General features: G+C 44.1%; 1 protein-coding gene across 2 annotated transcripts in view; it reads left to right on the top strand.

The window, feature by feature from the left end:
- The window catches only part of LOC119952419 (tumor necrosis factor ligand superfamily member 13B-like), a 34,346-nt gene extending 22,378 nt beyond the window's left edge, over positions 1–11,968 (top strand). Inside the window, exons 5-6 of one of the 2 annotated variants that reach the window (XM_038776158.1) lie at positions 7,221–7,371; positions 11,520–11,968. In XM_038776158.1, the coding sequence (XP_038632086.1) occupies positions 7,221–7,371; positions 11,520–11,635 (267 nt within the window). In that variant the 3' untranslated portion in view covers positions 11,636–11,968. The remainder of the gene's footprint in view (positions 1–7,220; positions 7,372–11,519) is intronic. The other variant, XM_038776160.1, reaches the window with a different exon arrangement.
- The last annotated feature ends 2,496 nt before the right edge of the window (positions 11,969–14,464 follow it).

The following is a 14,464-nucleotide window of genomic DNA, read 5'->3' as shown; positions in this document are numbered from 1 at the left end:
AAAGCATAATCCTCCGCCATTTTTGCCAACTCCAGCGTGATGCCAGCACCAAACACATTTTTTTAGAACAGTACAGCACAGAACAGGCCCTTCGGCCCTCGATGTTGTGCCGAGCAATGATCAAACTCACATATCCACCCTATACCCGTAACCCAACAACTCCCCCTTAACCTTACTTTTTAGGACGCTACGGGCAATTTAGCATGGCCAATCCACCTAACCCGCACATCTTTGGACTGTGGGAGGAAACCGGAGCACCCGGAGGAAACCCACGCACACACGGGGAGGACATGCAGACTCCGCACAGACAGTGACCCAGCCGGGAATCGAACCTGGGACCCTGGAGCTGTGAAGCATTGTTGCATTGATGCTAACCACTATGCTACCGTGCTGCCTACATCTTCCTACATCTTTCCTACATCTTCCCTTCACTCCCTCTGTCAGCATTCCGCAGAGACCGTTCCCTCCGAGACAATCTGGTCCACTCCTCCACCATACCCAGTACCTCTCCCATCACCCATGGCACCTTCCCATGCAATCGCAGAAGGTGTAACACCTGTCCCTTTACCTCTTCAATGCTTAACATCCCAGGCCCAAAACACTCATTCCAGGTTAAGCAGCGTTTCACTTGCATCTCCTCCAATTTGATCTACTGCATTCACTGCTCCCGATGTGGCCTCCTCTATATCGGAGAGACCAAACGCAGACTGGGTGATCGCTTTGCTGAGCATCTTCGGTCTGTGCGCATTCAGGACCCTGACCTTCCTGTTGCTTGCCATTTTAACAAAAGACCCTGCTCCCATGCCCACATGTCTGTTCTTGGCCTGCTGCAATGTTCCAGTGAAGCTCAACGCAAAGTGGAGGAACAACTCATCTTCTGGTTAGGCACGCCACAGCCTTCCGGCCTGAACATCGAATTCAACAACTTCAGAGGATCAGCCCCACCGCGACCCATTTGTTTTCATTTCATTTTAACTGTCTTTTACCATTTCTTTCTTTCTTAATATACATTTAATTCCCCCCCCCCCCCATCTTATCCACCTTTCCTGCACCTTTCTCCTCTTTGCTTCCCCCTTCCCCTCCCCCCACACCTCCAGTTCATCCTCTGATTTTAGTTTCCCTGCTTTTTGATCTTTCACATCTTTTGTCCTCTCTGGGGACTGCCATTAACACTCTTTCCTCTTAGTATCTGTGACCATTAGCACCCGGTTTCCCTGGGTTTCTGTGGCTATGACTCATCTTTCATCCTCACTCCACAGTATAAATATTTCCCACTTTCTCTGTCTGTTAGCTTTGACAAAGAGTCATCGGACTCAAAATTCTCTGTCTGTTAGCTTTGACAAAGAGTCATCGGACTCGAAAGGTTAGCTCTTTTCTCTCCCTACAGATGCTGCTAGGTTATTAGTAACTTGTTGTATACCAAAATCATATATATGGGGCAGGATTCTCTGGTCCGACAACCGTGTGTTTCTCGGCACAGCGCCGTTCGCTGGTGGCAGGATTCTCTATACTCCCGGCGATTGTCAATGGGATTTCCCATTGTAACCACCCCATGCTGCCGGGAAATGGGCTGCCGGCAGGAAAGTGAATTGCAACGACTGGAGAATTTCAGCCCAGGTTACCAACTACAAACTATGTTTGCTTAAGTGGAATTTTTCAGGTTGGACTTTTCCAAGCACTTTGCGGATAAATTCATTGTAATTTATGGGGAGACAGTGCAGCCACTGGACCAGTAATCCAGAGGCCCAGACTAATGCCCTGGGCACATCTGTTCAATTCCCACAACAAGAGCTGGTGAAATTCACTTTCAATTCATACAATCTGTAATTAATAGCTAATCTCAGTAATAGGGACCATGAAACCATTGTCGATTGTCGTAAATACCCATCAGATTCACTAATGTACTTCAGGGAAGGAAATCTGAAGTCCCTACCTGGTCTGGCCTACGTGTGACTCTGGACCCACAGCAACATGGTTGATTCTTAAGTGCCCTCTGCAATGGCCAAGCAAGCCATTCAGTTCAAGGCCAGTTTGCAATGGAAAACAAATGTTGGCCTTGCCAACAACACCCACACACCATGAAAGAATGCAATCAAAAAACATGCCTCCATAAGTGGAGCATAGGTAGAGTTTCTAACTCAGTTCAGGACTGCCCTGGAATATCCAGAAATTAGACATTAATCACTGGGATATTATGAGAAATCTGAAAGAGAAAAAAAAAATCATAGGGTCACGAAAAGGTCTTTATCATCCTCTTTGAGCAATTTTGTTTATTAGTTGTAAAAATATTGCAGATGGAAAAAAAGTTGATTGGGCAGGAGATGGGAGGTCATACGATAAAACCTCTGGGAACACATCCAACTGAAATTGGCAACTGCTAACCATGACTTGAAATCTTCAATCTTACGCATGCCATTGCTTGGATTGTGTACCTAGGATTAATAATTATCCCTTAATTGCAGCATCAAATACTGGAAATCATGTGGGATAGCCACAGTGTTGTCCTTCCTCTTTTAAATGACAGCAAATGTTAAGTTTTCTGGTAACAGTACAGGATACCAAGGAATCTCCCTTGCTGGGAGGATTATCACCCAAATCCTCGCAGTCTTCTCTCAGGCTCTGAAGAAATCCTTCCAGAAAACCAGTGTGGCTTCTGACCAAACCATGGAACAATGGACATGATTTTCACTGCTCGGCAACTTCATGAGAAATGCCAGGAGCAACATCAACCACTCTACATGGCCTTCATTGATCTGACCAAGGTTTTCCACTCAGTCAATCGGGAAGTGCCATGGAAGACCATGTTAAAAGCCGGCTCTGCAGAGAAATTCATCAGCATCCTCCGACTCCTCCATGACAAGATGCCAGCGATAGCCTTCACTAAAGGAAATATGACAGAAACCTTCGAGGTCAAGACTGGAGTCAAGTAGGGATGTATCGTCCCCCTACCCTTTTCTCCGTAATGTGGAGATGCTGGTGTTGGACTAGGGTGGGCACAGTAAGAAGTCTTACAACGCCAGGTTAAAGTCCAACAGGTTTGTTTTGAATCACTAGCTTTCGGAGTGCAGTTCCTTCATCAGGTGAGTCAAATGGTGTTGTAAGACTTCTTACTTTTCTCCATATTCATTGCCACCATCTTTCACCTTGTCAAGAACAAGCTTCCCAGTGGAGTGAACGTTGTCTACAGGATGGACAGAACCCTCTTCAACCCCAACAGGTTGAAATCCAAGAAGAAAGTGATACTGACATTGCTTGTGGAAATTCAATACGCTCTCTTGGAAGAGAATCTCCAGGCTACACTTGATGCTTTCACGGAAGCATATCAAAGAGTCCGTCTCAGCCTCAAGAAGACTCAAGTCCTTTACCAGTCCACCCAGGACAAGATCCGGTCTCTCCCTCCATCAAGATCAATGGAGAAATCCTCCCACAACATGGAATATTTCCCCTACCTAGGGGACCACCTTTCGTCTAAGGCTGACATCAACATGCAAATCCAACATCGTGTCCAATCAGCAAGGGTTGTCTTAGGGCACTTAAGGATGAGAGTCTTTAAAAACCGCATCATCTATGATGATACAAATATCCTTGTGTAGAATGCAGTTGTCTTCCCAACTCGTCTATATAACTCAGAAACTTGGACTATGTACAGATGCCAGCTCAAGGTCTTGGAGAGTTACCATTAATGCCGTCTGAGACGGATCATCCAGAGACTTCAGCCCAGACAGCAGCACAGAGGAGAGGTTCACGGACCCCGAAATAGAAGAATCATCACCATCACTCACCAGCTCAGAGACACACCCCACAGTGGGACCTCGTTCTAGTGCAGCCTTAGGGTCACAATCTGGTGAGTACATCGCACTTTCTGATCCACAGCAGGTGGAGGAGGGACAGCCCTTGGATGCCGACCATTGGAGGATTGCTGGAGGCCAGGAACCTGCTGAGTGTCTGTCAGATGATGAACCTCTGAACTCAGTCATGCCTCAGTGGCTGGAGCTCCAAAGGCAAACACGGGAAAATCAGGAAGAGATGGCTGGTACACTCCTCGGATTGAAAGATTGCATGGAAGAGTCTGTCTGCCTTATGGTTGAGGTTATTGTGCTGACACTGCAATGCAATAAGGTCAACACTGCGAGAGTGGCGCCCATTGTGGAGACCTTGATGCAAGACTTTGGTCCTGCACTGCTGCAGGATATGCATTCCATGGTGCAGGCACTTGCTGGGATCCATCAGTGCCAATGACAGCCGGGCTCCTCAAGATGACTCCAGCTGCCCCTCTATCCCAAGGAAGATGCCAGGGGACCTCGGGTACCCATAAGTAGGAGGATCAGCTGGTGCACACCCCAAGGCTATCCATGCAGGGGACTCAGGAAATGACCTGTCTATCTGAATCCCCTCTTCCTTATTTTTCTTGATTCATTCAAGGGATGTGGGCATCACTGGCGGGGCCAGCATTTATTGCCCAACCCCAATTTCCCTTACCTGGGTGGTTTGCTGGGCCATTTTAGAGGGCATTAACAGCCTCCCCGAACAGGCGCCGGAATGTGGCGACTAGGGGCTTTTCACAGTAACTTAATTGAAGTCTACTCGTGACAATAAGCTATTTTCATTTCATTTCATTTCATCAGCCACATGTAGGGCACATGTAGGCCAGACCAGTTAAGGGTGGCAGATTTTCTTCCCCTAATTGGCATTAGTGGGTTTTTACAATCGATAATGGTTTCATGGTCACCATGTGACCTTTCATTCCAGATTTTTATTGAATTGAAATTCCACCATCTGCCATGATTCAAACCTGGGTCCCAGGGCATTACCCAGGGATCCTAGATTACTACCACAGTGACAATGCCGCTACTTCACGGCCTCCCCTGTGACCAAATCAGCTCCCACTCCACAGGCCAAGGAGGGTGGCACTGCCACACAACGGGACGCCAAAATTAGGCCAGGGCCCTCAGGTCTCAGCCTTCCAGTAGACGTCTGCCAAGGTTATCACAAACAACAGGGCACAGCCTCCACCTCCCCTGTGGATGTCGGGAATGCACCAAGGCGCAGCAGCAGGTTAGAAAGGTTAGGAAGCTCCTTGCACAGCCTGGGTATGGATGTTAAGCACTTGTATGTAACATTAATTTCTGCAAATAAATTCCCACTAATTTTGCACCCTTTCTATGGCTCCTTGTTCTGATTACCTGTGTTTCTTTAATCTCGACCTGAAAACCTGATTCTTGGACAAGATAAAGGCAGGATGCTCAGTGTCGAGCTTCCTCCGTGAACTTTGTGCAAGGTTCCCAGCACATTGGTGGCACCCTTCACAGTGACTGGACACATCGGTCATGCTTGTATCTCGTAGGGAATGAGGGTGTCTCCCACAATGTACATGGATAGCTTCACTCATTCCAGTCATTGTCAATGTGTGCCCTCAATGTGTGCCCTCAGTAGCCTTTGAGTTGCACCTCTCATCTCCTTTAGCCTCCGATGACACTGAACCTCAAGGGTGCAACTCATGAAGGATGACATTAAATCAGGAGAGGTGCTTTTCACACTTGATATTCTTTCCCCCCAGCAACCCCCAAGTCAACCCTCTAGTTTCCTCACCCCACAGACAACACCCTCGTAGCCCCCCGAGTAACCGCCTGGTACCGCACCCAGTCAACTCCCTGTACTGTCTCTGAATCAACCCATTGATCTCCCCTGTGTCTTCCCCAATGTACCCTGAAGTCTTCACCCCCCACCGGCACCTTAGAGTCAATTCACCAGTACCCTGCAGTCGATGCCACCAGGTCTCCGCCAACTAGGTCACTGGTATCCTGGAGTCTTTCCCCTGGTACCCTGCTGTCAATTCCCTGGTAACCTTCCAGTGACATTGAATGGTGGGAAACGCTGGGTGAGGGGGGGGGGGAAGGAATGACTTTGGACTGTTCACAATATTTTTTGCTCCCGTCACTGAACCCGTCTGACACGGATGAGAGCAGAAAATCCTAGCACGAGAAATTGGCTTGAGCAATTCAAGGCCAGCTATTCGGGCTGACATTAGTAATTAACAAAGAGCGCAAAGATCACAAGGCAGGCAGCTTGAGGAAGTACAGTCATCAGTAAATCATTTTCATTCTATTGTCTGTTGTCTTTCTTCATATTAGTTCCTCCAGTGGTGTCATAGATAATTTATTTTTCCTCTAACCTATATTTGAACAAATGCTGCTGGAAGAAGGATCTGTCTGAACACACTTTCTACTACTGACTCATGGATAATTTGGCATTTATAAACAGCTCTCATTATTGGGTTAATACTCTACAGTGTCAACAACTTGATATCGTGAAAACTGATTTTGCCCTCAGCACGAACGTACAACATCCAATTAGGGAATTGTGATAAATTCTCATGCACAAGGCATTCACTCATGTTACCTGCTTAGCTCAATAATAATACAGCTTATGACTTCAAGCTGCATTAATGAAACCGATTTGTTTTTTTGTAGCATTGGGCTCTCTGAATAGAAATTTATAACACCTTCGATTAATCAATTAGCAAGCCCAGCCCCACCCAATGAACAACATCCAACCCATCGACACCAACCAACGCCACTCCTCAACAATTCTAATTAACTCTGATCTCTATAGTTTAATCACCAACTCAACCTGCTCAAATTAGCAACTACCGTTTATCCTGATTAGTAACCAATTCTTATTCCAATAATTAACAAAACCATAGCCTCATTTACTCTAATTAACAAACTGTAACCATATTTATTCTCATTGACAATCCAACCATAAGTATGGTGGCAACCTTTCAATCATTCCAATAGTAATGAACAAACAAGCTCTGCTTAATTAGCGATTCCTAACCCCTGCCTACTGTAGTCAACAAACTTCAATCCCACCCATTGTAATTAGCAACAACCCCAACAGATTTAATTAACGAACAGAGCCGTGAAGCAAAGGGCATCAGTATTGCCAGTTACCAACCAGGAAAATAAGACATAAATCCTAATGCTTCCAACAGTCAATATCCTAGGAAGTTTTGAAATGGCAAACTGTTTATTTTTCCAACATGCTACAGCATATTTGATCATCACTGATGCACAAAGCGATAGTTCATATCTGAAAATATAAACATAGGGATTCTGTCTTTAGTATGCTCTAATTTCAACTGCACATGAAAATCTCTAAGTTTATTACTTCAATCGAGCAATGTTGTATCATTTCTGTAATTATTGTGCATTTCACAGGTTCTGTACTATGATAATTGCATGGCCATGGGCCATGTCGTCCAGAGAAGGAAGGCTAATGTGGTTGGGGATGAGCGACGTATAATGACGCTATTTCGCTGCATTCAAAACATGCCAAACAACACAGCCAGTAACACCTGTTTTACTGCTGGTAAGATCAGAACTGTATACTATGTATACGACATATCCATAAAAGCTAAATATAACTTTGTGGAATGCTGAGCGAAAGCACATGATTGACTAAATTATACACCAACAAGAGCAGGAAATGGAAAACTGATTAATGTCTGGCTTCACACAGTTGACAATAATATCCATGGTTACAGCCCTGTAATATCGATGCAATTGGAGACACTAAACTCCACTCCAGGGGCAAATTTCCTCAACTGCCTCTGACAGCAAGTAAAGGAAAATAAAGGCCATTGACTACTTTTATTCTGCCACTGGCCCTTTGACCGTTCTAACATCCTCAAAGGCCAGCAATGTATTTTCTTCATTAGCAAATGCCTCAGCCAGAAGAACAACTTTGTACTAACTGCATATGTAAAAGTTGTGCCTAATTGGTTGATTAATTTCTTTACTATTTGCTCTTGGAATGTAGATGATGCTGTCAAGACTGCAATTATTGCCCATCCTTAGGTTCCCTGGGAAGATGGTGCTGGTACATTCTTTTTGAACTATTGCAGTCGCTGTGGTGAGAATGTTCCTCGGAAGGAAATTCCTGCATTTTTAGCCAGTGACGGTGAAGTAACGGTAGTACAAGGATAACTCAGGATGGTTTGTGACTTCGAGACAATGGTGGCCCATGATCTTGATGATTTTTGTGTTAGAGTTCACATACCTGGAAAAGGCTTGTTCGAGTAAGCTTGATAAATGTTTCAATGCACCAATTCTGATGGTGTGGATATTGAATTCAATAGCAATGACCGTCTGAAAGGTGACAAACCTTTTGTTCTTGCAGCTGTTCCTGTTCAACTGAGTTGTGAATATTTCCTCACACTCTTGACTTGAGTTTTGTAGATGCTGGAGAGACCTTGAAGAAGCAGGAGGTGATTGGTTCGGAGGTTCTGACCTGTTGGTTGCAGGGTCACTTTTCAAAGTATCCTGGCACTGCCCTATTCTTAAAGCCACATTGTCCATACAATTGGTCTGTTGAAGATCAATGGTGACCCTCAACGTGTTGATGATAGTGCCCCTGAAGATTGGGGAAAGTGTTTGAGCCATTTCTTGTCAGAGACAATTATGTGGCATTAATGTCGCCATTATCTGCCACTTGTTATCCAGGTCCTTAATGGACAAGTACCTAGTTCCATGGACCTGGGTCACTGTTGGCAGAAGATGGAAGTATGGAAATGGACATTGAGCAATAATTAACTCTGGTTGGAGTAATTGAAAGAAGCGCAGTGCAGTGTTATGCAATAGAAAAGCATTGCTAATACTGAAGGGAAGAATCTACAAGATGGTCCAAGATGGTTGTTAGGTCAATCTCGTTCGTGCAGAAACTTAGGTAACATCAAGAAGAAAGGAACAACGACGGGATACAAATGATGGTGGATGCTGAGATGGATGTGTGAAATAACGAGAGATAACAACATCAGGAACCACCACAACAGAGGATCAGTGAAGATTGTGGGAGCATCCAAGAAAATAGCTGAGAAGAGATTTAAATGGTGAGGCTGTCTGCGGAGAGAGAAAGAGAGAGGATATGTGGTGATGTGAGTGATGGGACTCTCAGGAAAAAGGAGGAGAAGAAGACCTAAGACCAGATGGATAGATGAAATGATGAGATTCAATAGCGGGATTGCAAGAGGAATGGGTGACTGACAGGGGAAGATGGGGTAAGGTGATCAAGAAGCATTGTGGCAACCCTAAGTAAAGTGTGTGGAACTGAAGGAAGATGAAGCTGTGAATGAAGCTGAACTCATCTATGTGCAGCCCCACTCCTGACCTTACAGATGGAAGGTCATTGAAGAAGCAGTTGAAGAAACTACTTAGCAATTTCTGATGTCATTAAATGACACAACTATCTCCTTCTATAGCAGGTATGACTTCAGCTGTTGGACACTATTCTCTTAATCCTCATTTCGTTTAGATTAAGATAATAAGGCCATGAAAAATAGGAGCAGAATTAGCCCACTCAACCCATTGAGTTTGCTCCGCCAATCATGGCTGATATGTTTCTCATCCCCATTCTCCTGCCTTCTCCTCATAGCCCCTGACAACTAATAAACAAAGAGTTCCACAGATTCACCACACTCTGGCTGAAGAAATTCCTCTTCATCTCAGATTTAAAGGATCGTCCCTTCAGTCTGAGGCTGTGCCGTCAGCTTCGCGTTTTTTCTACTAGTGGAAACATCCTCTCCAAGTCCGCTCTATCTAGGCCTCTCAGTGTCTTATAAGTTTCAATAAGACCCCCCCCCCTCATCCTTCTAAACTCCAACGAGTACAGACCCAGAGTCCTCAACCACTCCACATATGACAAGCTTTTTAACTGTAACATAACTCTGCTGAGATTTATAGCAAAATGGTTCCAGCAGAACCTGAACGAAAAGTCAGCAAGCAGATTATTGATCAAGAGGAGATTGGTACGATAGAAGATTTCTTCCATCACTGTTTACATGCTCGTCAAGGAGGTTGGCAGGCAAGTTAAATACAGAAAATGCTGTAAATGCTCAACAGGTCGTGCAATTTAAATATTAAAGTTTCAAGTTGATGTTCCGTCAGAACTGGCTTATCTATATATAGCTGCAACTACTGACCAGTTTAAATCACATCCCCTAACCCTACTCCCTGAATCTCATCCTCCTCACATTCACCCTCTCACCCTTCATCTACTCATAGATTTCATAGAATTTACAGTGCAGAAGGAGGCCATTCGGCCCATCAAGTCTGCACTGGCTCTTGGAAAGAGCACCCTATCCAAACCCACACCTCCACCCTATCCCCATAACCCAGTAACCCCACCCAACACTAAGGGCAATTTTGGACACTAAGGGCAATTTAGCATGGCCAATCCACCTAACCTGCACATCTTTGGACTGTGGGAGGAAACCGGAGCACCCGGAGGAAACCCACGCACACACGGGGAGAACGTGCAGACTCCGCACAGACATTGACCCAAGCCGGGAATCGAGCCTGGGACCCTGGAGCTGTGAAGCAATTGTGCTAACCACTATGCTACTGTGCTGCCCTATCCTACTCACCCTATCCTTTATCCTCTTACTCCCATCCCACTCTATGAACAGAACTTGCAAACCCTATTATAACTGTTGGAAGCCACTGAAATTCCCATTAAAACTCCTTGAGTAAACAGACTCTTTAAACCAGTTGAATAAACAAAGGCAAACTCTTATGAAATAAATAAGCTGTTGGATTGAAGCCAAAGCCCATAAAACTCTCAGAGTAAACAAACAGACTTCAGAACTGCTATCTCAAAAGGTGCCTAGACTAAATATATAAAATCCATTGGAAAATATTATAAACAATTAGACATTATCATACCCTTTCAATTGTATGAAATATATCCTACCATTTTATCCATTAGATGAACTTTAAAAAAAAAACTCATCTACAGATTTTTCCACATATACAATATTGAGTTGAACATGACAGTTTGCCAGTTGGAAGAGGTAACAATATGCAAACACATTGTTAAATTGTTAATTATATCTTCCAATCACAGCGCTGCCACCTTACAAAACACGGACACAACTATGCTACAACATTTTAGAATGAACGGGAAAGGAGGTAAAACACTTATCTTCTGAATGCTCCCTGCATCCAATCCATGATTCATGCCTCCAGGTAGCTGATGTAAAACCCAACAGCTGATATAGTCCTCCGGGAAATTTTTTTTAAAAATTGGGACCTGCTCCCTCCCCTACTCTGGTGAAAATGGCAGAAGGCGGGAATGGAGGCAGGAATTCTGACCACCCCTCTCGGTGGCCATTTTTGTTCTGGTCCCACTTCTGGTTGGTCCTGACCAGAATTATTAATATCCAGACTCTGATTCAATTACAGCTTGTGACTCACTTAATAATAATAATCTTTAATATTGTCACAGTTGGCTAACATTAACACTGCAATGAAGTGACTGTGAAAATTATTTTCCATACAAATTTAGATTTGTTTAAATATATATTAATGATGAATATGCTTTGTCGATGCACTCATGATAAATCAGCTGAGGTAAGATCCAATTAGAAGAACAGTCCTTCGTAAAGACCATTCTCAACCCTCTTCTTATGAGCTAACCGGAAGAAGTTTCATTCTTTTGTCAACTGTTTCTTTCTGGTTTAGGAATTGTGAAGCTTGACCAAGAGGATGAGTTGGAACTCCTGTTACCATCCCGACCCAATGCTAACATCTCCATGGACAAAGATTCAACATTTTTTGGTGCCATACAATTACTATGAAGCAACTATGTGAGAGGATGATGACTGCCCAAGAGTGGGATTATTTCGCCAGAGACACAGTTCACCTAATACGTCTCCCCTGCTCTCCAAGATTAGTGTTGCAATCGAAAGACATCAGCATTGTTAATTAAGAGGGTGGATTTACCTGATGTCTTCACAGGCTGAGGTTTGGGACTAAGATCTGCAGTTCCCACCCACTTGCTAAGTTACTTCACAATCAATTTTGCTTTGGATGCAACCTAATGCAGCTTGAGGCCCTTTTGTCTCACATGTGACAGGTCTTCTGTTTTCACTGTCTGAAAAATAAATTGTTACTTGCTTTCATAAACCTAACTTGCCAATGTCACCCTCCCAGATCTTTGCACGTGATGTCTCTCGGGGCCTTTGCAATGCCAAGACTGTATTGCTACAATGCGCTGCCAAACAAGTGCACAATGGACAAAACAGTGAATCCTCTTGGGATTTCTCCACTGAGTCATATGGCAGTGAGGGATGACCGACCCAGTGGGATCTTGAAGGAGGAACAGACCTTTCTTTAGGCCAAGCATTGTAGCGTCTCTCTTTTGGTCTCTTCTGAGAAAACCTACTTTATATTTTGCAAGGGTAATATTTCCAGGAAAATTGCAAATGTTTTATGTGGGGACAAGAGAGAGGATCCAGATAACCTGTGCATCAGGTGAATCAAATTGCTGCCTGGCACACATGATAAGATGTTAGGTTTTGATACAATTTTCCATCTGTAAAATCATTAAGATGTGTGTCCAACAGTCAGTGCTGGATGAGCAGAAATTTCTACCAAGTATTGGGAAGACCAAAGTCGTTGCCAGTCTCTGTTTCCTAGCCAGTGACTCCATCTTTGTCCCTGACAACTGTCTGAGACTGAACCACACTCAGTGTCATAGTTGACATCAGGATGAGTTTCTGATTGCACATCGGCACCACCACCAAGATTGCCTCATTTCTTGATTAATAAGGGGTTATGGGGAGAAGGTAGGAGAATGGGGATGAGAAAATATCAGCCATGATTGAATGGCGGAGCAGACTCGATGGGCCGGGTGGCCTAATTCTGCTCCTATGTCTTATGGTCTTATTCCATCTCCTTAACATTGCCCAAATCTGCCCTAGTTTCAGCTCATTTGCTGCTGAAACTCTTATCCATGTCTTTGCGACTTATTTTCTTGACAGTGCCAACACTTTCTTGGCCAGCCTCCCATAGTCCACCCTCCCTAAACTTGAGTTCATCCAAAACACTGCTGCCCATTTGAACCATATCCCATTCACGCATCACCCCTCTGTTTTACTTACTCCACCATTATTGACCATGCCTTTGGCTGCCAAAGCCATAAACTGTAGAATTCCCACCCTAAACTGTTCTACCTCTCCTCCTTAAGATGCTTTTCTAGAGGCTTATAAATAGTAAATGAGTCATACAAAGGGGAGTAGGGCAAATTAGAGATCAAAAAGGAATTTACACATGGAGCAAGTGGCATAGATGAAGTATTAAACAAATACTTTACATCCGTCTTTACCAAGGAAGAAGGTGCGCCACAGGTCAGGTTGAAAGAGTTCATACACTTGAAGGGTTTAAACTAGAAAAGCAGGAGGTATTGGTTAGGGTCTCTGTACTTAAAGTTGATCCGACACCATGGCCAGACGAGATACATCCAAGGATACTGAGGGACGTGAGAGTGAAGTTGTGGAGGCGATAGCCATTGTTTTCCAATCTTCCATAGACCTGGGTGGTGGCAGAGCACGAGAGAACTGCCACCAAATCCAACAAATACAAGCCTCTTAGTTTAACCCCAATGGTGGGGAAGCGTTTAGAGACAATAATTCGGGGAGTGGGGGGGGGGGGGGGGGGGGGGGGGGGGGCAATTAATAATCACTTGGGAAAACATGGATTAATGAAGAACAACTATCATGGATGTGATAAGGGAAAATTGTGTTCAGCTTGCTTGAATTTTTAATGAGATAAAAGAGAGGATTGATGAGGATAACCCTGTTGATGTGGTGTATGTGGAATTCCAAAAGGCTATTGATAAAGTGCCACACAACAAACCTGTGAGCAAAGTTACAGCTCACGGGATAAAATGGACATTAGCAACATGGGTACAAAATTTGTCAAGTAACAGGAAACAAAAAGTGGTGGTGAAAAGTTGATTTTGGAAGAAGGTTTATTGTGGAAGTCCCCAGGGATTGGTGTTAGGACCTATACTCTTCCTAATATATATTAATGACCTAGAACTAAAGAGAAAATTCTGGAAAATCTTAGCAGGACTGGCAGCATCTGTAGGGAGAGAAAAGAGCTAACGTTCTTCGAACCCTTAATGACCTAAACCTTGGTGTACAGGCCACTCTTTCTAAATAAGATAATGTAGAACTTCTGTGGATAGATTGGTGGAATTGGCGGGCAAGTGGTAGATGAAATTGAATGCATGGAATTGTGAAGTGATTCACTTTGGTCGGAAGAATTCAGAGTGACAATATAAGTTAAAGGAGACAATTTTAAAGAGGGTGTAGGACCTGGGTGTATATTTGCATAAATTATTGAAGGTGGTAGGACAGGTTTATTAACCACAGAGAGTGGTTAATAAAGGATACAGCACCCTGAGCTTTAGCAATAAGGGTTTGGAGTACAAAAACAAGGAAGTTATGTTGAAACTTTAGGAAACTCTGGTTTGTCCTTAACTGGAGTATAGCGTCCAGCTCTGGGTGCCATTAGAGAGGATGGAGAACAGATTCACAAGAATGATCCCAGCTTTGAGGATCTTCAATTATGTGGAAAGATTGAAGAAGTTGGGATTGTTCTCCTCGGGGGGGGGGGGGGGG

This window comes from Scyliorhinus canicula, chromosome 17 (genome assembly GCF_902713615.1).
Source record: "Scyliorhinus canicula chromosome 17, sScyCan1.1, whole genome shotgun sequence".
Lineage (NCBI taxonomy): Eukaryota > Metazoa > Chordata > Chondrichthyes > Carcharhiniformes > Scyliorhinidae > Scyliorhinus > Scyliorhinus canicula.
Note: the sequence above shows the minus strand (reverse complement) of the source record. Positions and strands in the feature narration are given on the sequence as shown.